Source organism: Lindgomyces ingoldianus (assembly GCF_010093535.1).
Source record: "Lindgomyces ingoldianus strain ATCC 200398 unplaced genomic scaffold BDR25scaffold_16, whole genome shotgun sequence".
Classification (NCBI taxonomy): domain Eukaryota; kingdom Fungi; phylum Ascomycota; class Dothideomycetes; order Pleosporales; family Lindgomycetaceae; genus Lindgomyces; species Lindgomyces ingoldianus.
In genome coordinates, this window is record NW_022985177.1 from 636077 (window position 1) to 660704 (window position 24628).

The 24628-nt window shown below is 37.6% G+C and overlaps 4 protein-coding genes across 4 annotated transcripts; 3 read left to right on the top strand and 1 right to left on the bottom strand.

Moving 5' to 3' along the window:
* Nucleotides 1-1126: 1126 nt before the first annotated feature.
* Nucleotides 1127-2767, top strand: BDR25DRAFT_355219 (alcohol oxidase; the record flags this gene model as incomplete). The annotated part of the gene is made up of 1 exon (XM_033695423.1): nucleotides 1127-2767. The coding sequence occupies one exon, from the start codon at nucleotides 1127-1129 to the stop codon at nucleotides 2765-2767; it is 1641 nt and encodes a 546-aa protein (XP_033547598.1).
* Nucleotides 2768-2837: 70 nt separating this feature from the next.
* Nucleotides 2838-3574, bottom strand: BDR25DRAFT_355220 (uncharacterized protein; the record flags this gene model as incomplete). Its single annotated transcript, XM_033695424.1, has 4 exons — nucleotides 2838-2927; nucleotides 2986-3240; nucleotides 3269-3432; nucleotides 3496-3574. 4 exons carry the CDS (start codon nucleotides 3572-3574, stop codon nucleotides 2838-2840), a joined length of 588 nt encoding a protein of 195 aa, XP_033547599.1.
* A 158-nt stretch (nucleotides 3575-3732) lies between these two features.
* Nucleotides 3733-4924, top strand: BDR25DRAFT_369215 (putative 2OG-Fe(II) oxygenase family oxidoreductase; the record flags this gene model as incomplete). The annotated part of the gene is made up of 3 exons (XM_033697091.1): nucleotides 3733-4104; nucleotides 4187-4453; nucleotides 4490-4924. 3 exons carry the CDS (start codon nucleotides 3733-3735, stop codon nucleotides 4922-4924), a joined length of 1074 nt encoding a protein of 357 aa, XP_033547600.1.
* A 727-nt stretch (nucleotides 4925-5651) lies between these two features.
* BDR25DRAFT_369219 (putative Phthiocerol synthesis polyketide synthase type I PpsA) lies at nucleotides 5652-15052 on the top strand (the record flags this gene model as incomplete). Its single annotated transcript, XM_033697092.1, has 11 exons — nucleotides 5652-5863; nucleotides 6059-6272; nucleotides 6330-6609; nucleotides 6892-7334; nucleotides 7533-8121; nucleotides 8371-9336; nucleotides 9376-9479; nucleotides 9510-11017; nucleotides 11057-11154; nucleotides 13135-13139; nucleotides 14225-15052. 11 exons carry the CDS (start codon nucleotides 5652-5654, stop codon nucleotides 15050-15052), a joined length of 5247 nt encoding a protein of 1748 aa, XP_033547601.1.
* Nucleotides 15053-24628: the final 9576 nt, after the last annotated feature.

Below are 24628 nucleotides of genomic sequence, written 5' to 3' on the forward strand. Positions count from 1 at the left end.
TAATTAGATTAAGCTTAAGAAATATAAAAAGCTAAAAAGTAAATATAATTAAAGTATGTTAAAACATAGTAAACAGTAAAAACGTTAACTAAAGTTAAAAGTTTAGATAGATAAAGGGAAATAAAGGTGTAAAAGTTAGAGTAAACTAATTAATATTTAAGTAAATAAAAAAAAGTAAGTGTAAATGTTAAAAAAATTTAACTAATTAAAATAGAATTAAACATATTTAAATATAAAAAAGTAGAAGACATAGTTTATATCTATTAGTAATAGAAAGATTATTCTTTATAAGCATTATACTATACCTTTTATATTAGTAAGTTAAAATTAATTTTCTAAAAAGCATGTTATTTCCTCTAGGACAATTTAGCAATAATAAAAAAAATATAAATATAAATAAATAAATTTTTTATGCTGCTAATAATGTTTATATAAAGCACTATGTTAGTTAGTTATAAAGTTAGATAATAAGTAATAAGTTTAACATTTCTTACAGTAAGGCTAGAAAGACATACTAAGTCTAAGTAATAGTGTTAGCAGATATAACTAAGAAAAGGGGATAGTACTAAAATACAGACACTAACACACTAATTCTAGCTTAGCAACACCTTAAAACTATAAACAGTAACAAAGGGGTAAACTTTAGCCTACTAATAATAGAATATAGCATTATAATATTGCATTAAAACATCTAGAATATAGTAATAAACCTAGTAAAATATATTTATTTGCCTTAAAAATCTAGAATATTTATAAAAGTAGTAGAAAGTTTTATAAGCTAATTAGACATTAATCTCGCCCTTTTTTAAACTAATAAGAGAAAAGGCTTGGCAAGATGTACAGTGAATAATAGAGATATGCATCCGGTATTGGAAGGAGCGGATACGGCTTGTTACACAACGCCTTTACCGCTTGTTGAGACCAGGGCCCTGAACGGGGCGTCGGACTTCAGATATATTGGCGTGCATAGACCGCACTCGCGCCTGACATTTCAGCATGGTGGTCAGACATAACTGTTTGGGGAGAACTATGCCTCTCAGAAGCGACATCGTAAAAGCTCTCTAATCTGCACTTTAAGCATACGCTGAACGTTCAAAACCTAACATATTTGCAAAATTGTGATCCCATGGTTCAACTCAACATGTCTACAGTGTATGACTATTTGGTGGTCGGCGGTGGGACCGTCGGCTGCGTAATTGCCTCTCGCCTTTCCCATGCCGGCCACCGCGTGGCTCTCTTCGAGACGGGCCCAGTGAACTATTCGACCGAGATTATGAGCTCTTCTGGCGCGCCACTTCTACACGGCACTCCTGCCGAGTACAATTACAAGAGCACTCCACAAGCTGCGCTCGATAATCGTGAAGTCCCGAATTATGGCGGCAAACTCCTCTCCGGATCTAGTGGGGTCAATTACGGTCTATGGACTCGTGGTCACTCGTCTGATTACGAAGCTTGGGCTAAACACGTGGGGGACGAACGATGGAACTATGGCAACTTGCTCAAGTACTTCATGAAGACGGAGAACTATCAAGGTTCGAACGTCAGCAGCAAGGTACACGGATTTGATGGGCCGATTTCTGTGATTCATGGCACCAAAAAATATCCTCTGAGGACGGAAATCTTGAATGCACTCCAACAAAGTGGCCTCAAAGTCAATCCCGATGGAAACAGCGGAGACCCGTTTGGGATAAGCGAATTCACCGAGAATTGGAAGAACAACCAAAGGCAGCCTTCTGGCTTGGCCTACGATCTCTCCAAAACCGATGTATTTACCAACACCACTGTTGCACGAATTGACATCAATATCCACACCAAAACCGCTACGGGAGTCACTCTGCAGAATGGCCAGTCTATCAAAGCCTGCAAGGAGGTTATCCTAAGCTGCGGCGGGATCAGAACTCCGCAAGTTCTTATGCTGTCGGGTATCGGGCCGAAGGAGCACCTCCATTCTCTGGGAATAAGTAGCATTGCCGATCTTCCAGTCGGCAAAAATTTACATGACCACGTCTCTGGATCCCTGTTCTGGAAGCTCCGCAATCCGGAAAAGGGACTTGCGGTAGGGTCACCCCTTTTCAACAAGTCGGAATACTTCACGGGAACTGCAGTGGACTGGATCTCCACTATCACTATCCCCAATGATCTAATATCCGCCGCCGCCGCTGCTGACGGGACCAGTCTCCATAAGCTGTATGGCCCAGGTCCTCGCGCACATATCGAGTTCTTGACAGTTTATGCGCCTATTGCTGGTGGCGGTACGGAATACCGACTCCCATTCGATGGAACTCATATATCCACACCCACCCTCCTACTACTCCCCACTAGCCGTGGACAAGTCACTCTTGCTTCCACGAATGCTACGGATGATCCAATCATCGACCCGGAGTATTTGAGTACTGAGGTCGATCGCGCACTTTTGCGCGAGGGCATACGTGCAACTATACGAGCAATGGAAACCCCAGAAGGACAGAGCGTGGTTGAAGGAGAAAGCCCTCCACCAGGTTTCCCGCAACTCACAAGTGCGAGTACGGACGAGGAGATTGATTCTCGCCTTGCTCTTATGGGCTCTAGCTTCTATCAAAATGCCGGTACAGCGGCCATGGGCACTGTTGTGGACACCAAATGTAAGGTTAAAGGCATCAAACGTTTAAGAGTCAGTGATGCAAGTATTTTGCCACTACCTATAGCGTCACACTATCAGGCGGCAATGTATGCTATCGCAGAGGCGACGGCGGCCATGATCTTGGAGGAGGAGGACCCCAGCGCGTAGAGTAATTATGCATACACCTGTGTATGGGCTGCATATTTGGGTGTCGCAGAATAAAATGAGGTTACTAGGATTAAAATCTTGAATGCAAATGCAGTTTTGGTAATTGGAGGAAATTGAAAGTTATTGATTGAAGGAGGAAGAGATTGGCTAATAGGCCTAACTATACGGATCCGTACACACTAGCGCTAACCTCTCTCGTGATACAAATAAACGTCCACTAGGTAAAACTCCCACTGTCCAAGTCGCTGAGCTCCTACCGAGTGGCCAAAATCTCCATTTCCGCCAACTTTGCCTCCCCACTTGCCAAGATGAACTATGTTGCGAAATGCAAAGAAGAATAAGCGGAAACCACCGGCCAAAAATGCTGGCACTCTCTGAGGGAGCTGCGTGCACCATGTATTCGATGACCAACTACTTGAAATCACGCCAGGGATGCTCGGCCTGCGACCATTTTCGCGATATCCGCCGGCGTGCTACACGGGGCAGGTGTTCCAGTGCAACTCCCAAACAGGATGCTGTGCTAGAGCGTTTGAGAAGATTTACCGACATTCGGGTAGCACACACCCTCGTGGTGAGCATCACTAAACCGCGCCATGGAAGGATTTCTGTAGAGCGAACGTCTTTGCGTGGGATTTCGGACTCCGATATTGTGTCTATTCGGCTCTCTAATTCGCCAACCCGATAGCGTTAACGTTAGAATCTAACCTTAATAGTAATTTACTTATAACTATGGATCATAATGGTGATCCTGTGAAATGAAATAAAATTCTGTAGGATGAAGTGGTATTTGCACGCTTGATGCAACATTAGACCACGTAGGGAGTAGATAATGCAAGTTCTCCTTCGTCCAATTCTGACCGGTCTAATGGGATTGTACGTACATCGGGTTCAGAAGCAACTTCTAAGTTTAATTCAGATTCGCCAATTATATGATAATCCAGTCATTGGAACCTCCTGCTCTCATAATGAGTTCGAAAGAAGCCAGCATCTCGACCAACGCACACAAGATTCATCTCCAATCTCCCAGCCCCTGTACCGGTTGTGTGGTACCCACCATCGACATCGGACCCTACCTAAGTGATCCAACTTCTTCTGAGGCACGGCAATTGATTGATACAATCCGCGCGGCGTGCGTAAAGACAGGGTTTTTCCAAATAACAGGCCATGGAGTTTCAAGAGATCTACAGGATTCCGCTATTGACGCAGCCAAGGAATTTTTCGCGCTTCCTATTGAGGAGAAGGAGAAATTGGATATTGAAAAGAACATAGGCTTTAGGGGTTATGACAAGATTGGGACGCAATCCTACAGCGCATCCTCGGCACCGGATCTCAAAGAGGTGAGCCGTGCACACGCTCTAGCCTCGATAGGGTTTCGCATATTCTAAAGCCATTCAACTCATTCTAATCCAATGATAACAGAGTTTTTTTATTGGCACCGACATATCCATTGACGATCCACGTGTTCAAGCTGGCCGTATCCTAACCGGACCAAATGTCTGGCCGGACGATTCAATCTTGCACAAGTCTTGGTTTCGAGAGCCTGTGGAAATGTACTACGCCGCCGTGCGTGAACTTGGGTCGAGGGTTATGGAGATGATTGGGCAAAGCTTAACCTCGAATCCAGAGCAGTTCCACTCATTTCTTTCGAATCAGCCTGCTGTGCCTCTACGCCTTCTTCATTATCCTGTCGAGCCAAGGGGAACCCGCGATCCAGTTGGAGAGAAAGCCTCGCTGGAGAGCACTGAAAGGAAGATTGATCAATTCGGCTGCGGTGCACATACCGATTTCGGAGCTATCACACTGCTCCTGCAAGACCAAAATGCGGGTCTACAATTGTTCAGCCCAGAGACAAATGAATGGTTCACTATACCACCTCGCTCTGACACATACGTTGTGAACGTTGGCGACATGCTATCAAGCATTACAGGTGGGAAATACAAAAGCAGCTGGCACCGTGTCCTCAAACAGACGCAGCAAGATCGTTATTCCATTGCCCTCTTCATGCATGGGAATTTGGACTTTGTTTTAAACCCGATAAATGGAAGCAGCTGGAAGGAGCCGCTTACCGTAGAGCAGTATTTGCTGCAGCGTATAATGTCTACGTACTCGAAAGACAGAGTCACTAAGGTAAATGCGGCTTCAGCAGGGTTAGGTTGATAAGGTAGCAGCTTTGCAGTGCACACGCGGCAGTTCTGGTAGTAGAAGGGATCATGCCCACAAAAAAATGTCTTACAAAATTACTCTCTACTTGGGCAATCACGCATATACGCTCCCCCTTAGGGGGGGTTTGTTTCTAGCTTCATGCTAGATGATAATATAGCCACATACAAGGAGGCAAATTATACGCTCTCTGAATGGTACGGTAGATGCCAAGTACATATATAATCTATACTACGTAATCAATTACTTTGTCTCCACCGTAATCTCTCTAACCCTCAAGGGTGTCTCGCACGGCTCTCCATGTCCCCTGCTTTCACCCTTGAGGCATTTTCCACGGGCTGCAAGACAACTATCCATTTGGCTCAAACCCTTGTTATGATCAGGGGCTGGAAACCTGAACCGGGGGGGAGACTGTATTTATAGGGCGAACTAGTTATCAGCCATTCTCGAGCTGTCAGATCCCGGTCTTCGCTATCACCGCCATTGCCCTTGCTCACAACTGCCTTGTACTTACATCCAGTTACCTTATTATCACTAAATTCTGCCGACCTACAGCGCTACTAAGCCCGCTCAATATTTACCGTTGCATGGTACGCAGCAGCTCACCCCCCCTAAAGCTAGATCCTTCGCTAAACCGCTCTAGTAACACAGTAATGACTATTGAGATTTAGCTCGTTTAGGTAGCTTGACCATGCCATCACCCGCGGAACGAGGGGACCGATTCATGCCATCGATACTCGTTTTTGGGCCACAGACAGAGTTGCCTTCGAAAGAAACACTTGCACAGTTAAGGCAGGAACTCTGCGAAAGACCTGAATTATACAGCCTTCACCAGGCAATAAAGGAATTACCAAAATTTTGGCAAACGCTCACCGCCTTTGACGAAAGCTTGACCAACGTCCCGGGATCTAAGTACCTTGGTGACCTTCAACGCTGGTTATTCAATGGCGGTACTTTTCCACATCACGCCGACGCAATCCCTAATGTATTCGCCCTACCGATCACGCTCCTTCTTCAAATCACTCAATACGTTCGCTTTCTAAGCTGGTTTGATGTAGAGGACCCGCACTCCTCTGTGATTAAAGCTGTTCAAGCCGGTGGGATTCATGGCTATTGTGTTGGATTTCTCAGTGCCATTGCAGTTTCTGCATCCAAAACTGAGGCAGATATCGCGGCTTGGGCTGTCGTCAGCCTGCGTCTGGCCGTTTGCATAGGCGCGTATGTTGATCAAAATGGGGCCTATGCTGAACCAAAAAGCTGTGCTGCGGGCCTTACCGTTCGTTGGAAAGATGGGCATATTAATGGGAAAAAGGAGGTTATTGATCTTGTTCAAGCAAGTCCGAGTGTAAGTCTCCACGAGCTCCTTATCTAGATTCATAGGCCTAAATAACTCAAAAAATAGGCATACATATCCAGCATCAACGATAATGCCTGTGTTACCATCACGGTAAATGCTCACAGTCTTACAGACCTTACCGAGAAGTTCCATGCTAAAGGAATGCGGGTGAAGCCGACTCACGTGCAAGGCCGCTTTCATTCCACTATCTACTCTTCTGCTGTGGGCAGGCTTATGGATTTCTTTCTTCATCACCCTGAACTGCAGCTTCCAGATGTAGCTAAGATGAGGGCTCCAGTGCGATCAACCGTCACAGGCGACATCATTAATGACGGCTCATTTCTGCGTATTACGCTCGAAAACACACTGCTGAACGTTGCGGACTGGTACCAGACTCTTCGGGCAGCTACTGCTCAATTGCCCGATACGGGCAGTGTAATTGTGTATGCAGGATTTGGGAACCATATTCCTCCTTCTCTTGTACAAGCGTCGAATCTCCGAGTTTTGGCAATAGGCAATATAGAAGAACCAGACTCGAAGAGTACCACCAAACACTCTCGATGTAACGGTGCGACCAACGGCGTATTTTCGAACGATACCTACAAGTTCACGAACGGAATTCCACTAGAACCGCAAGCCAGAATCTCGGAGTATCCAGCTCACTCGATTGCCATCGTTGGCATGGCTGGCAGATTTCCTGGCGCAGACTCTCTAGATGAACTCTGGGACTTGTTGCGCTCAGGAAAGAGCATGGTCAAGCGCGCACCTTCCGACAGACTCGGACTCTCCGGACTTGAATGTAGTAAAGCCGGCAAAGAGTGGTGGGGCAACTTTCTCCGCAACCCCGATGCCTTTGACCACAAATTCTTCAAGAAGTCGTCGAGAGAGGCAGTTGCTTGGGATCCACAGCAGAGGATCCTACTCGAGGTTGTCTACGAGGCGTTAGAATCAGCGGGATATTTCAGTCCCTCGTCAAAATCGGAGCCGAATGATTACGGCTGCTACATCGGTGCTATCATGAACAACTACTACGATAATGTCTCTTGCAATCCTCCTACTGCTTATGCTACCGTGGGAACGTCACGTTGCTTCCTGAGTGGCTTCACGAGCCACAATTTTGGATGGACCGGACCGTCACTTACTATAGACACAGCTTGTTCGTCATCACTCGTTGCTATCAACACCGCATGCAGAGCTATATTGTCTGGAGAATGTTCCCGGGCAATAGCTGGTGGTACCAATGTTATCACCAGTCCATTTGACTATCAGAACCTTAACGCTGCTGGTTTCCTCAGCCCAAGCGGGCAATGCAAGCCGTTTGATGCAAGCGCTGACGGTTACTGCCGTGGAGAAGGGGTTTCCGTGGTTGTGCTCAAACCCTTGGCAACTGCTCTTGAGGAGAACCATAACATCCTTGGTGTTATTGTCGGATCGGCCGTGAATCAAAATCCAAACCATAGTCACATCACCGTACCGAATTCAGGAGCTCAGAGTAGCCTTTATCGAAAGGTGATGAGCTTCGCAGGCGTTGAACCCGAAGCTGTGTCCTATGTTGAGGCTCATGGCACTGGCACTAGCGTAGGTGACCCTGTGGAGTGCCAGAGCATCCGTGAAGCCTTTGGTGGTCCTTTAAGAGATAAAACTCTATATTTCTCCTCTATTAAGGGAAATATTGGTCACACTGAAGCCACTGCTGGTGTTTCAGGCCTCGTCAAGGTTCTTTTGATGATGCAACATGGGAAGATTCCTCCCCAAGCCAGCTATAACAGCCTGAACCCGAAAATCCCAGCCTTGGAACCAGATCGAATGGAAATCCCTAGAAGCTTACTTCCATGGACCTCTTCATCTCGGCTTGCTTGTGTTAACGGCTACGGTGCCGCAGGGAGCAATTCGGCGGTGATACTTCGGGAAAGGCCGGCTACGAACATGCAAACCTCAAAGACCAACATACAGGCCACTCAGCAGCCCTCACGGTACCCTCTATTCATTTCCGCTGGAGCGGAGAGCAGTCTTTCAATGTACTGTCAGAAGCTTATCGATTGGCTCAAGAACGTCAAGTCAAAAAGTACCACAGATATCCTGCCAAGAGATATGACGTTTAACCTAGCCGACAGAGCAAACCGCACACTTCCACATGTCCTCTCAACAGCTGTCACCGACCTGCATGACGTCGAACGCAAGCTTACAGCAGCAGTAGCAGGCACCACCACCATTAAAGTAGCGGATCCGAAGCCGATAATCCTCGTGTTCGGAGGTCAAGAAAGTGACTTCATCGGGCTTTCTGAAGAAGTCTATCATTCATCGGCGTTGTTCAGCTATCATCTTGACGCTTGCAATGAGGTACTCCTTTCACACGGAAATGACGGATTATATCCTGCGATCTTCCAGCGTAGCCGTATCGCAGACTTAGTCACTTTACATACCGCGCTGTTCTCCGTGCAGTATGCTTCCGCAAAATCCTGGATAGACTGCGGACTTGAAGTTGGTGCCGTCATCGGCCATAGCTTCGGTCAATTAACCGCGCTCTGTATCTCGGGTGTACTGTCACTTCCGGATGCATTGAAGCTAGTTGCAGGTAGAGCTACCATCATGCTAAGGTTCTGGGGCGATGAGCCAGGATCCATGCTATATTTGCATACAGTCCGCCAGAAGGTTGTGGAGATGCTGGATATGTTGAGCGCTATTTCGAGCGATGAATACGCCGAAGTGGCTTGTTACAACGGGCCCAAAAGCCATGTCGTTGTTGGATCTACTAGCGCCATAGGTGCGTTGGAGAAAATAATCGCAAATTCTCCATCTTTCCGGAATTCTGTCCGCACCGAAAGGTTAAAAGTCACACATGGATTCCATTCCAAGTTTACAGAGCCTTTGCTACCATACATCACTGCTTTGGCGAGGGAGCTTACATGGATGCGCCCCACGATACATCTCGAAACATGTGACGATACCTACACTGTCGCCGATCCGGATTTCCACGCGATAGCGGAGCATACAAGACGTCCGGTCTTCTTCCAACAGGCCGTCGAAAGGCTTAGAGAACGATATTCCCAAAGCACTTGGCTCGAAGCGGGTCGTGGGTCGTCTATAATCCAGCTTGTCAAAAACTCTTTAGAAGTTACACAAGGGCACCTGTTCTTGTCACCTCAGCTCACTATGTCAAATGCACAAGACTCACTCACTGATGTCACTATCGATTTATGGAAGGCTGGTTACTCTGTTCAGTATTGGCATTTCCATCGGCGTCAGAAATCTCAGTATCGATTTTTGAGCCTACCACCGTACCAATTCGAGAAAAGTCGTCATTGGCTCCAGTTCAAAGACCGAAGCGCTGAGAAAAAATCTACCGATATTGTTGAAGGAAAACCTGATGATGAGCTTTTGGCTTTCCTTCGATTCAGAGACGTCAACAGAACAGAGGCCATCTTCCGCATATCCTCGTCTAGCGATAGGTTCAAAGCAATACTGAGCGGCCACATCATGGCAGGCCAACGTCTTGCACCAGCATCACTTTACTTTGAGGTAGCTGCGCGTGCTGCATTGTTCCTTGTATCAGACAAAGAGGCGGTGACATACGTGCCAACTGTAGAGAATCTACACATAAACTCTCCGATAGGCCAGGACACTACTAAGGAGATATTGCTATATGTTAAGCGTATTGACGATATGCGTCCATTTTGGTCATTCTCGATAACAGTCGGGACGTTACCGACTGCTATGGGTCATGCAGTTGAGACCTTTGTACAGTCTACTGGAACAGTTTACCTTAGAAAACGCGGTGACTCCCGCCAAGCGCAGAAATTCAAACGTTTCGAATCTTTGACCGGCTTCCGCCGGTATCAAGAGATTATCAGCCACCCAGAAGCGGAAACAATGCAAGGTAATCACATCTACCGTGCATTCAGCCCCATAGTGCAATACAGCAAATCGTTCCAAGGGATTAAAAGTGTAGCTTGTGTGGGGATGGAAGCCGCGGGCAAAGTGTCAATTCATCTCGATTCAAATGATCCTGCTGATCAACGTCTTACTGATACCCCTATGATGGACAGCTTCATGCAACTTGCTGGGATGCTGGTGAACTACTTCAACAATTCTAGCCTTGAGGACTTTCGTGTATGCTTTCAGATAGAGCACATCGAGATCGGCGGGCAGTTTACTCCGGACGCGAAGAATTGGATCGTGTACTCAAATATGACAGAAGAAGACGATGAGGAAGCTTCATCCGATGCGTACGTTTTCGAGGCTGAAAGTAAGAAGATGGTCATGGCAGCGTTTGGCTTCCGCTTCTCAAGAATTCCTCGATCCTTGCTTGCTCGACTATTAAGGGGTGAGCCGGTAGAGGGGGCCGCTCGCCCTCCAGTTGATGCAGGTGAGCAACTTACCACAGAGGCCCGTACATTGTCTACAAAGAAACCTTCGAGTGCACGTAGAGAGCTTCTTCGAATACTGCATGACGTTACCGACATACCTCTGGAAAAACTGACAGATGAATCTACTCTCGAGGATCTTGGAATTGACTCTTTAGGAGCCACTGAAGTACTCAATGATATTCGCGCAGGGCTGGACCTTTCTATCGACCTTTCAACCTTTCTATTTTTCCCCAACATCCAGGCGATCGCGGCATACATCGACGAGACGCTAGGACTTAGCAGTGAAGACTCTCACGCTGATCAGCTAAGGACAAATTTCTCACAAAAGGATGTTCTGACTCCAAATGGCGATGGAGGCGATATAGATTCGGTTTCAACAAAGTCTACGTTAGCTCGCAAGGCACCATCGTCTATGAATCTATTAAGTACTCGTGTGATCATTTCCGCATACGATGCTTTCAGAGACATGAGATTCGGGTATGGTCAGATTGCCGCCCTAACCGGAGATTTGGATTTTTGGTCCTGTGCAGCGTTTCCAACAGAAAGTAGTACAATTAATACTTTTGCTCTACCTACAATTACATAAGGCAAACAAACGTAACTACATTTTTAACTATTATAATTTAATTAATAAGGCTTAAAAGTAAGTAGTATTATAATTAAGGTAGACTTTTTTAAGGTTGCAGTCTCTAACGCGCGTGAGGGCTAAGAGAGCATGTTTGTGCTACTATTTACATGTTAGTGTAGTACTAACTGTAGAGATTTTACTATATTACAGAGCAGTGTTATTTTACTAGTAGTTTTTACCTTAATTAACATCTTTATCTTATATTTCTTTATTATTTTTATTATCTTTATTATAGCTATGTTAAATTAGATTTAAAAGAGCTAACATAACCTATCTAACTAGGCCTAGGCTTTAAGCTTAGCCTTATCTCTAGCAGCTTATTACGCTAGTTTTTATTAACTTAAGAAGTTACACTCTTTACTCTCTTAGTTTTTATTTTATAAAGGGTCTTTGTTTTTTAGTGTTTTTAATACTTAATTTAAAAAGTTTTTTAAAAATTATTACTTTAACTCTAGCTAGGCCTTTCCTATTAAGTAAGATAATGTATTAGTAGTAAAGAAAAAGCTAGATGTAGAGCAGCTTAAATACTATGTAAAGCACCTTAGCTAGCTTTAAAAAGGGTGTAAATTATTAGCTGTTTAGTAGCATAGTGCTAACTTTTAGCATATAAATAATAATAGCGTAAAGGTAAAGATTTAGCTTTACTATTTTTATTACTCTTAAAGAGTGTGTAAAGCTAGTAAAATTATTAGTAGCTATTATTATATTATAGCTTATCTACTTAAGAACTACTAGATAAATGTTACTAGAGAGAAGCTTTTACCTAATAGTCCTTACTAGCTAGTAAACTCTTAAGAAGTAGTGTTAGTAGTAGGCTCTATAAAAGCTATAAGTTATAATTTATAGTAAAAAGAGTTATTATAAGCTGCTTTTATTAACTAGGTAATTCTCTAAAATATCTCTTTTCTTAATATATTATTAGCAGAACTTTAAAGCATTATTACTTAAAACTAGGGGGATCTTCTTAGCGCTTTTCTTATATTTTCTACTACTATTTTAAACTACGTACACATAGAGCTTATATAGTAAAAGGAGAAGATTTAAATAATACTAAAGTTAGCCTACTTAAAGATTATATTAAGTATTAATATATAGACTTCTTTAAACTACTTCTTTTTTTTTAAAGTAGTAGCTTACTTTATTAGTAAGTGTACTTTAGCTTATTTTTAGTGTCTTAGTAGTAAAAATTAAAATAACATAACTAACATTTTTATATTAAATGCTAACTTTCTATAGAGAGACTTTTTTATTAGCTTTTATAATTTTTTTAGTAATTATATAGGGCTAAACTAAGCGTAGGCTATTATCTAGATTATTAAGGACTATAATATTATGTTAAAATTCTTATGTTTTATTACTAATAACATGTTAAATAATAATAACTTTATAATTTTATTTCTAAAGGAACATCTTAGCATAGACTTTAATAGGCAGCACTGCCTACGCTGCGCTAGTTATACTATATAATTAGTAGTAAAAGCTGTTAATTATAGTAAAGAATTAAGCTAATTTAAATCTGCCTTAGCCTAGGCTGCTTTTTAAAAGTAGTTTAACTTATACTAAAAGCATAAAGTTATAGAAAAACTTTATAATTTTATTAATATAATCTTCTTCTTCTATAAGCGCTGTAAAGCCTTTAAGGTAGTTTAATAATTTATATCTAATAAAGACCCTTTTTAGAGCTTTAGCACTTTGAACTTAGTATAAGATAAAGGTGTCTGCTAGCATTCTATCTATTTTATAGTCCTCTGTTGTTTAGAGCTTAAGAATGCTATTATAAAGTTTATTTATAAATAGTAAAGCACTAAGAATAATAAAGATAATGTTTATATACCTAGTAACACAGCTTTATTAGATATAATTACTAAAAAAAAAGTAAAAGTAAGCTAAGCATTTTATAAAGTTTCTTAAAGTTTTTTATTAAATAATAAAAAGACTAAAAGAAAACACAGAGTAAAGTTTACTATAAATATTTATTATTAACATGTAATTACTTTACACTAAGCTATTATAAATAAAGGCAACACTAGAGCCTAAAGTTAATAGCTACTTTAAAAGTAGTGTTTTATATAGACTAGAAAAGCTTTTTATATACTAAAAAAAGTTTATTATAAATCTTTTAGTTTTTTATTATATAGTTGCAACTATTCTTTACTTAAGACTTTATCTTTATTAGTTTAAAAACTATTAAAGGCATTATAGCTTATAGCATAAAAAAGTAAAAGCTTTAATGCTTAAAGTCTTCTAGAAGTACATAGATGCTAAAAAAAAAAGAAGAATAAGCCTAATAAGCTACTATAATGTAAATAACTTTTATCTAGCAGTGCTTATAACTTTTACTATAAATAGACTTTTTTAGTTAACATAACTTTACTTACTAGAAAAAAGTTTTATAAAAAGGCTAAGAAAACTTTAAAGCTTACTTTATACTATAACAACTTTTTAGACAACCTTATTATAGCAAAAAATAACAGTCCCTTGTATAAGGAACCTTTAGATTAGTAGCTCTAGGTTAGTTAGCGTAACTATCCTGTACTCTTTAAGATAGCACTTAATTTTCTATGTATACCCTCTACAAGCTGCAACTGCAAGAGAGCTTTTAGCAGGGGGAAAAAAACAGTTACTTATAACTATAATTATCTCTTAGGCTTTATAATTAAAGCTTTACAACTCTAAAAGAACTAGCTATGTTATAAAGTTATTTTTAGTAAATTAAATAACCTTACATGCTATATTAAGAGTAAGAGAGACCTTACTACTTTAAAAGCTTTAATAGTTATGTTGTAACTTTTAGTAAAAAGTTAAGAAGTACAAGCAGCTTTAATTAAACTGTAACTTAATTATATTAACCCCTACTATTAAGTAAAGTAAACAAAAGTATATAATAAGTGAGACGTAACTTGTCTAGAAAGCCTGAGTCAAACCGTACTACTTCCTGATGGAAATCCCGTGTATACCCGGACCAGGCACGACTCGTTCTCGCATACGTTGTAGAAGCGTATGCCGAGCTTGGGTGGGACGTTAATAGACTAGAGCCAGGCGATGCTGTCCCTGAAATTCAGGCGTTACTCATGCACAGACAGCTCGTACGTCAGTTCTACTGTGTCCTGGAGGACGGTAACCTCATTGAAGCGACCAAAGATGGCTTTGTTCGGACAAGCACCCCAGTTGATACGACGCCTGCGGATGAAATCTTCGAGAAAATATATGCGCTGTATCCCCGACATGCCAGTGTACACAAACTTATCAAGGTGGTTGGATCGGAAATGGCTGCATGCCTTCGAGGTGACAAGAATGGACTGCAACTAGTTTTTGGTAACAAGGAAAATAAGCGTACTCTGGAGGACATATACGAGAATTGGCCATTACTCCGGACGCCTACGATTCTGCTTGGGGACTTCCTGTTGAAGGCATTTAAAAATTGCAGCGGAAGTGGAGAGTTCCGCATTCTCGAAGTTGGAGCAGGTACAGGGGGAACAACGCGATACATTGTTGACCATCTCCGACATCACGGGATCCCTTTCGAATACAATTTTACCGACATATCTGCTTCTCCGGTTGCTGCTGCGAGGAAATCATTTGCGGGAATTGATTGCATGTCGTTCGAGGTCCTGGATATTGAAAAGCGGCCTGTAAAAGAGCGCGAAGAATATTTTCACGTTATCATCGCCACAAATTGCATCCATGCAACACGAAACCTTGAAGTGTCGCTATTAAACGTCCGCAAAATGATTCACAAGGACAGGGTGCTGTCTCTGATTAAGATGACGAGGAACATGTCTTTTTTTTTTTAAAACTATTTAGGTTTTAAAGTTGTAACACTTATTTTTTTTCTTTATATTACTTAGCATATCTTTTGTTATAAGTAAGTGCCTTTTTAATGTATTCTTTAAAGCTCTTAGGCTTTTTTATGTAGGTAAATTTATTTTTTAATTACTTTTAAAAGCTTATGGTAAAACATTTATCTTATTACTTTTTAATCTGTCTATTTGCAGATAGCTAGTTATTCTCTAAAGCAGGCTGCGTATTATTAGATAACGCTTTTTTCTTGTTATAAAAAGTTTATTTTATTAACTACTTATTTCTTCTAGTTAACTAACCTATAAATAGTAGTTAGGGCTAATTTAAAGAAATTAATGTCTTTAAAGACTTTTTATGTTTCTAGTAGTAAGGGTTCCCTATTTATTTAATAGTTTATCTAGTTGTTAGCATAAAGCTAGAACTATATAGTAAGTAATTTTTTTAAGTGTAGGCCTATTTATAAAATTATTTCTTTATTTATTTTAAAAGCACTTTTATTATATTACATGTAGAGATAGCACTTTGTAAAGAAAAGTTTTAAGTTTTTAGCAAAGCTATTAAACACTTTAGGGGAAGCTAGGTCTAAGGTCTTTTTTAACTTAATACTAGTTTTTTTATGTAATATTTTTAAAGTTAGCTACTTCTAGCTAAAGGGCTTATAATTATTAAATATTTAAAGGCCCTTATTATGCTTGTTGCTAGAGGTGTTGCCTAAGTTATTCTAGCTTATTATAAAGATACAGTATTTATTAATTTTGCGCCTTTTTAGTAGCTGTAGGGGTCTAGCTAGTGCTAGTAGCTAAAGCGCCTGTTATGCTAATATCTAAGGTTAAAGTAGCTATACTTTATAGGTAGTAGTAATTACTGTTATAATTTTTACTTTAATAAAATAGTATTTTTAGGAGCACTACACCCTATAGTTATACTAGGGGAGAAGGAGAAGGACTTAGCTAGATTAGGTGTACAGTCTGTCTAGCAGAGTGTGGGTAAGGCAGGAATAAAGAAGGCAGGTTGTGGTTTAACCTAGCAGCTGTATAAGAAGCTAGTAAACTAATCTAAAAGGATAAAATAGAAGGTATATATAGTGCAAGATATACAAGGCAGCAATGTCCTCTTTATAAAGGTATTAATGCCTCTTAGTTTATTATGTATAAAAAAACTAAATAGTAATTATAGCTTACTAACTATAGTTATAATTAAAACTATATACATAAGGTTTACATGCAGTGCATGTTGTGCATGCTTACATGTTTATTGCCTGCATAACCTGCATAACCTGTAAACCTGCAATGCTTATGGCTTTATTAGATAACATATTCTGCTAGGCTTTTGTCTAAAAGCTAGAGCTATTTCTTATTTGTCCTGTTACATAATCTGTCTAATACAGGGTTAAGTGTCCTCCACCCAATGTCGCTTGAACTGTGAGGAACAGCTGATTGGAGAATTACGGTCGGTTCGTTGGCCGTAACAGTTATCCCTAAGAAGAAAGCAGAATGCAAGAGGCTAACAGTATAGTGTACAGTCCTACGTAATAGCTAATAGGCTAATAAAGCAAGATAGAGCAACTAGATTATAGTTTATCTGTGTAACAGCAGTATAAAGGCTGGGTTAAACAGTCTTGTTAGATAGAATTAAAAGTATATATGTTACAAGATATATAAATAGTATTATAGCTCTTTAGAAAGCTAGAATGCTACTTAGTTTATGTAAAAAAAATAAACTAAATATTAAACCCACTTTTTAAAGATTGTTTAAGGTTAGAACTATTTACATGTCTAGTAGTGCTAAAAACAAGTTGCTTAAGTTTAAGTAAGCTTGCTATACTGTAAACTTGTTTAACTTGCTCTAACTTATTCCTCCTCTTAGCTTCTCTTCCTACTAGATGATGCATTCTTCCATGACCCTAGGCAGCTGCGCTGCTTCCGCGTCTTCTAATTGGTCTGTAAACAAGCTCTGTCCCAACCTGGCTAGATTGTGGAGCACTTCGGGTGGAGTTACGTCGGTCCAACTATAGACCGTAACACCTTTTAACAGCATATTACCTATATACTAACAGATAAACAGAAAGAGCTAACTAAACACTAGAATAATACCTAAGAAAGTATGTATTCTTTAACTAGAATAACTAGGCATGTTAGCTACCCTTTACTTAGCTAGCTTTAAACACTGCTAAATTAGCAATAACTAAACAAACTCTATATATAGCTAATTTTAGCTATTCTCTACACTTCTGTATATAAGAAACTTAACCTTAAAACTTTTAAAAAGCTAAAGAAAGAATTACAAAGATTTAAAACTTACACTAAAAGTTAGCTTAATAGGCATAGATAAGCTAAAAATAAATAATAAAATAAGCTAACTAATAAAGAATAAAAGAACTAGATATTTAGCTAAAAGACTAAGTCTACCTAGATACTAAGAACTTAGAAAGATAAAGACTACTAAGAAAACTAGTAGAAAAATAAATTAGCCTATATAAAGTTATCGCTATGTAAAGATTTAACTTCTACTTACAACTCCCTCTAATTATAAAGATAATCTTAAAGTTCTATATATCTAAATTAGAAAAAGCATTAGATAAAATACTTCTAGTAATAACTAGTTAAAACGTAACTAGTAAAACTAAGTATAAAGTAGAGCGCCTTCTATAGTTAAAAAACAACAGAACATAGTTTCTAGCAAAATAAAAGAAATAGCTTACTAGCAAAAACACCTAAGAACTTATTAAAAACATAAAGAATGCTCTAGAAGCACCAAGTTGCTTTTAAAAGGCTTAGATAGTAAGAACTAGCTAAGTAAAAGGTTGCTAAAGCTAGCAATTAAAGACTTGCCTAAAGGAACATTACATAGCTGTGATGTAGGATAACGCGACCCTAGCAACGTAGGCTAAGAAGAAAGAAGGCTAGCAGCCTTTACCTTTAAGACCTTAATCTTATGTAATAATACTAAGTTTTTTTTTAATATATTTAGCTTGTTAATTCTAGAGCAGACAAAGCTGCTTTTCTAGGTAAAGCTTCTTAGCTAATGCTTTTACTATCTTCTAAGTAGCAGTAGTTTTTTACTCTTTTATTACTACTTTTTTAGCTTTAGTAAGAGCTTTTTACTTAAGAGCTACAACTTAAGCCTTCTAAGCATGCTTTATCTCTTAGAGAACTTTTACACAGTTACGCTATCATCTCTTCTAAGCCTAGTTAGCAATAAAAGTGTTATAGTAACTCTCTTTTTATAAGCACTCTATGCACTTGTTAGACAAGATAGTTAACACGTAATTAAAAGAAAAAAAATAGTATAGTTATAACAAGACTAAGGCAAGTAGTAATGCATTATTAGAGAAAAAACTGTTAAAAGACATAAGTAGGCACTTACAAGTTATAACCTTTTTCTAACACTTACAGCAGTGTAGATAGGGTGGTAAGGACGCTGCTAGAGAGAAAAGGCTGTATGTTTCAATCCCTAAGTAGACTGTAAGCAAGTGTTAAGCAGCTACTAGTTTAGATAACAACTAGTAGTAACGTACTTCACAGGCGAGTTGCTGACACACCTAAGTCGCTTACTTTTGCTAAGACCCTACCCTAACAAACTCTATTATAGCCTATAACAACCTGCTCTAGCACTATATAGTACAGTACAGCCTAGAATATTATTTAGATACTACTTCTACTTCTTACTTACACATTTATGTGTTATGCCTAGTCTAATTGTACTATTTGCAGCGCCTTTAGAATAGCTTACCTACTTTAGCTTACACCTACTTCTTTACTTTTTTTCTGTTACTGTGCGCTTTAAACTTCTTTAAAGCTATTAAGCATAGGCCTTTTTAAATTATTAAAGTTTTTTTTACTTTAATTTACTTTTTTTTATGTAATTTATGTTATATAGCAGCCTTATTAGCTACTTAAAGCTTAGTAATTTTCTATTACACTAACACTAGCTTATACATAATTATTACTGCTTTTTTTAAGACCTTTTTAAACACTTTAACTATAAAAGTTAGTAAACTATTTATATGCTTTTAAATTTTTATTTTTATAAGTATTAATTATAACTTAAGTTTTAAAGTATTACTTAAGGTTTACAACTACTAAAGCTTATTATATATAAGTAGTAGTAGTAATAAAGTGTATAACTTTATATTAAGGCTTATTATAACTTATTATAGGTTAAAAGAAACTAATCTAGCGCTTTAAACCTTTTTTTAAATGTTACTAAAAGTAATTATAGCATTATAAACTACTTTAAAGTATAGTAAAAACTTTATTTTTATAATATAAGTAATTTAGTTATATATAAGGTTTTTAGCTTAGCACTTATATGCTTTTTTTAAAAAAGTAAAATAACTTATATTAAGTAGCTATAAAAAGTGTAATAAGTAAAAAAGAATATAAATAGTAATAATTTTATTATCTTTATAGTATTACTAGAAATAAAGTAAGTTATAGCTTTTATAGCTATTAATAACTAGTAAATAGTAGCTACTAATAGTACACTTTTTTATATACACATTAAAGTGCTTTAACTAGTCTAAACTAAGCTAATTAGTAGTCTAGCTGCGCTTAAAGATTATAATAACTTAATTCTAAAGTAGATTTTTTTTCTTATACTAGTTTAAAAAGTAGTTAACGTACCTAACAGGTTAGCCAGCCACACAGGTTAGCCGGCCACTTTTGCCAAGCCCCTACTAAACTCTACCTATCTACATAATGCCTTAACAACAACACTAGATTAAATCTTCTAAAGAACATTAAATACAGCTTACTTTTTAGGCTTTTAAATAAGACTTAAAACTCTTCTTGTAACACGCTATAGCTATCTATAATGTCTTTTACACAACACTAAGTAATTAACGCGCTAGACAGCCTTTACAAGCAGAATGCTAGCCTAAATTAAGGAATCTAACTAAGCTTAAAAAGAAAGTAGTTGTTAAGTATATACTTAAGCTTATTACACATAGATTTCCCTCTAGGCTTACAGCTATAGCTAATATAGCTAATTCCTTGCCTGTAGAGCGTAATCTAGGCTAGGTTAGCTTAAACTAGCCTAGTATGTAGGTTAAGCACTGCCTTAAGTTTATAATAAAGTTTAATTATAAGTATAATTATAAGTAAGTGCTTTATAAAGACCTAGAGGTTATCTAGGGCTAGTTTTGCCTAGTAGCTAACATTAAAGCTAAGTACAGTATCTAGAATAAAGATAAGTATAACTTTAATAAGTTAAGCTTTATAATAAGCTAGATATTAACTAGAGCAGTTATTATAGCTTTAAAAAGACAAGAATAGCTAAAGGTAATATAGTAAGGTAATAGAGAGTAGATAATAGTTATCTAGAGCATTAATATAATAAGGTAGGCTATAAGATTATAAAGCTTTAAGCAGTAAATAAAGCTGCTACATAACATAGATTGCATAAAAGAAAGCAAATTTAAGCAAAAGAGACTTTAATAGTTAAGAATAGGGCTTGTTTAACTGCCCTAAAGGAGTTTAAAGCGCGTAGTAATAGGAAGAAGCTAAAGACACAGGTACACGCTAAAAAAGGTAAGCTAAGTTAAAGGCAATGTAGGCAGTGTAATTAGACTAGGCATAACTTACATATGTGTAAGTAAGTAGCAAAAGTAGACTCTAAATAATATCTTATGTTGTATTACTTTATATAGAGCTAAAGTAGGCTGTTTTGCAAGAGAATAGGGTGGTTTTAGTAGGGGCTTAGCAAAAGTGGCCGGCCAACCTGTGTAGCCGGCCAACCCGTTAGGTACGTTACTACTTTAAAAAATAATAAAAAGCAAAATAGCTTCCCTTTTAGCATTAATGCCCTAGATAGCTGTTGTCTACTTCTAGTTACCTAGCTAAACTACTTTTAGCTATTTTTATCTCTTTAAACTTATAATAACTACTTTAGTAGATATTTAGCTTATTATAAACTTTATCTTATTAAAGTTGTACATGTTATTATTTTAAATGCTATACTTAGCTTTAATATTCTTTATAAGGTTAGACTAGCTTTAAATTACTATAAGATTTTTATAAAAAGCTTTTTTATAGTTATACTTACACTTAAACTTTACTTTAAGCTTTAAGTAACACTTAATAAACATATTAAGCTAGTTTATACTAATATAGCCTATATTATGCTTAGCGCATAAAGAATTAGCTATATTAGCTATAGCTGCTAGCTAGAGGAGAAATCCTTACACATCTAGCTTAAGTATATGCTAAATAATTACCTACTTTTTATTATTATCTAGCTTTTATAAGTTAGCTATATAATTAGCTTAGAAAGGTTATTTAGTATGTTAGTTACTTATTATTTTTTAAAAAACTTTATAAATAGCTACAGCGTGTTGCTTAAAAAGTGTTACATTTTATTTAAAAGCCTAAAGTATAAGCTGCATTTAATGTTTTTTTAACACATTTAAGTAGTGTTATTAGAAATACATTAGTGTAAAAAGAGTAGTGTAGTAGGGTCTTAGCAAAAGTTAGCAACTTAGGTGTGTAAGCAACTTGCCTGTGAAGTACGTTAGAACTTCTTCTTAGACTAGTAAGAAAGAAGTTACGTAACTAACTAGAAAGTTTTAGGTTAGAAATAGCAGGCTTAGCAAAGTGCATGCAATGCATGCGCTAAGGAAAGTGTATACAGTGCATATAACTGCATGCACAGCCTGCAACTTATGTATATAGTCTTAACTTTAACTATTCCTAGGAAGGTTGTAATTAACATTTAGTCTTTTCTCTTTTATAAACTAAGTAGTATAGTAGCTTCTAACAGCGTTATTCTATAATATATTTATATATATATTTCTTTACTATCTTCTTGTTAAGATTATTTCCCCTGCTCTCTATACTAGTAGACAGGGCAAACCACGTTAGCTAACCCTCCTGCGACCTATATAGTCTGCGAGACAGACTGTACACCCGCACTCCCAGCCTATCCTACCTCTCTCGCCATAGACGCCATTGACGTCACCCACCACCCAACCTAGCGTGCTAAGCAGAATATAGCTAAGCTACAGGCGGCATATCTGTAAGCAGATAACGTAACAATATAACCTGAAATTAAAGACTAAGGTTTACACAAACACGTTAACTAAAGGAGAAGAAGTAGTAATATATTAAAAACAAGAAAATAGAAAATAGCACTTTATAGCATACTATTTAAAAAAGTTTATAGCATAAAAAGCAAGATATAATGTTTATAATAAAGAACTTATAGCTATTATAGAAGATTTAAGAACATAGAGAGTGTAACTTATAAGAATCTTACAACCTTTATAACAACTAAAGTCCTGTTGCTAAGGTTAACACATTAGGCTATAGAGCTAGCACAGTATAATTTTATAACATATTATATAGCAGGTACAATTAACATCTAGGTAGACGCCTTAAGTAGAAGACTAGACTATATAGAAGATTAGAAAGAACTAGAAGAGATAGTAATATTTAAGTAAACACTAGAAGAACTAGTGTATAACAGCTCTTCTTTAAAGAAAATAATTGCACAACTATTTAGTAAACTCTAAGAATAGAAAAACCTAACTAGAGAATAGTATAAGTCTCTAGCATTTAAACACCTAGGTATAAGTAAGTTAATTAAGAAAATAAAAAACACTTATATGTTACAATCTCTACTCTAGGTAGTTTTGAAGTACGCTAAGCCTAGATGGAGAGGGGGTTATAAGGTAGAGCGAGGCCGGTAACGGAAGTACAGTCTGTACCTGCGAGGCGGGGGTAAGGTTAGATAGCAGCTAATTATAGTTTACCCTTGCTAACTGTAACGATTCTACGAATCGTTCCATCTCGGGTCGCTCAGATCCTATCCGAAGGGTCCCTGTATCGGCCCTGACTATGACTTGACCTAGTCCTCTGCAGTTGCCTCTATTCCCTTATGTATTTAGTCGCACCTTGCCCCTGTAGCTAGCTTAGTAGTTTTCTAATATCCTACGTACAAGGCCTATAGGTGTTATTAGTATTCCTAGGTCTCTAAGTCCCTACGCACTTCTATATGCCTCTAAGTGGATTTATACTGCATTTAGACCTATTATCTTGCCTACACTATTACATTATATTAAAAAACTTACTTTTGCTAGTAATAGCTTTATTAATAATATTACATTAATTATTTATTTAACTATGTCTAAGTTCTAAGAAGTGTCTAATTTAGTTTAGGTTACTATTTTTACACACTGTTACATTAAATTATTTAGTTAGTATAAATAAGATCCTAGAGACCTTTTATTAACTAAAGCCTTTAAGTTTAAAACTTCCTATCCCCTATAATTAGAATTGCCTTTAGAAAAGTTGTAAAGAGTGCGCTAAAGTAGAAACTTAAAGACTACTAATAACTTATTAGAATTAGGGACAACTACTAATGCCTAACTTTTAACTACTATTAGATTCTATTATAAAGACTGTAACCTATTCTAGCTATAGCTAAGGCAAGATACTTGCCTTTAGAACTAAACTACTACTAACTTTAATAGCTAAACCCTCTTTTGTAGGACCTAAAGCTAAAAACTTACTAGATTTAAAGTTAAACCCTAGTAGTATAGCCCTTAAGAACTAAGTTGCTTAATTAAGGGCATAAATTAAATAGCTAACTAGATTAAAAACTATTAGTCCTAATTATCCCCTACTAACTACTAAATTACCTTTAATAATGCCTTAAATTACTTATGCTACACTAATAGCAAGAGACTTTTTAGGCACTCTTAAGCTTTTTTAAAGCTACTTTACTAAATGCACGCCTAAGATTAAGAACTTTATAAATAGCAAAGAACCTATATTTAAATAATAGTAAGCCTTTATTATAGACAAACTTAACATTAATGTAAATTACTATAAGAGTAAGCGCGCACACATAGCGCTAGTATAGAGACACACTGCTAGTATTGCAAAGGAATACCTAGAGCCTAGATACCTAGCTAAATTAGATAACTTTTAGTTTAGAAACATAAAAGAAATAATTAAGCTTTTATAAACATACTTTATTCCTAGTAATAAAGAGACAGAGGTGTAATAAGCGTTTTAAACTCTAAAAATAAGTAAAGAAAAAGCATTTTTTACTTTTAAAGCTTACTTTATTAGTGCTGCTGTTAAAGAGTTTATATTAAAGTTAAAATAGTTTTTCTACTTATAAAAAAAATACTGCCTAGCTTAAAAGTACTAAACTTAGGTTTTAAGCACACTTAAAAGGGCTCTTTTAAGACTATAGTAGCCTACCTAATAGCCTACAACATAGAAAGAAGGAATACCTCTACTATGTTAAAGTAAACTGTTAATCTTACCTAATAGTCTACTGTTAGACCTAGTGTAGATTAGTCTTAGAAGGTTTCTAGTAATACATCTAAGGCAGTATACTATTCTAGTGCACTCTAACCTGCACCTCTGTTAGTACTCTAGTCTACCTTAGTTACCTATAGACAATCTAGCTAGACACCTGCCCTAGAAAGACAGACAACTTCTAGTAACTATTATAATTATAAAAAACTAGGACATTTTACTAGCAACTGCCCTATCTCTAGGGTACAAGAAATAAAGGTAGAGTAGTAAGATTCTAAAAAAGAATTTATAAATATAAAT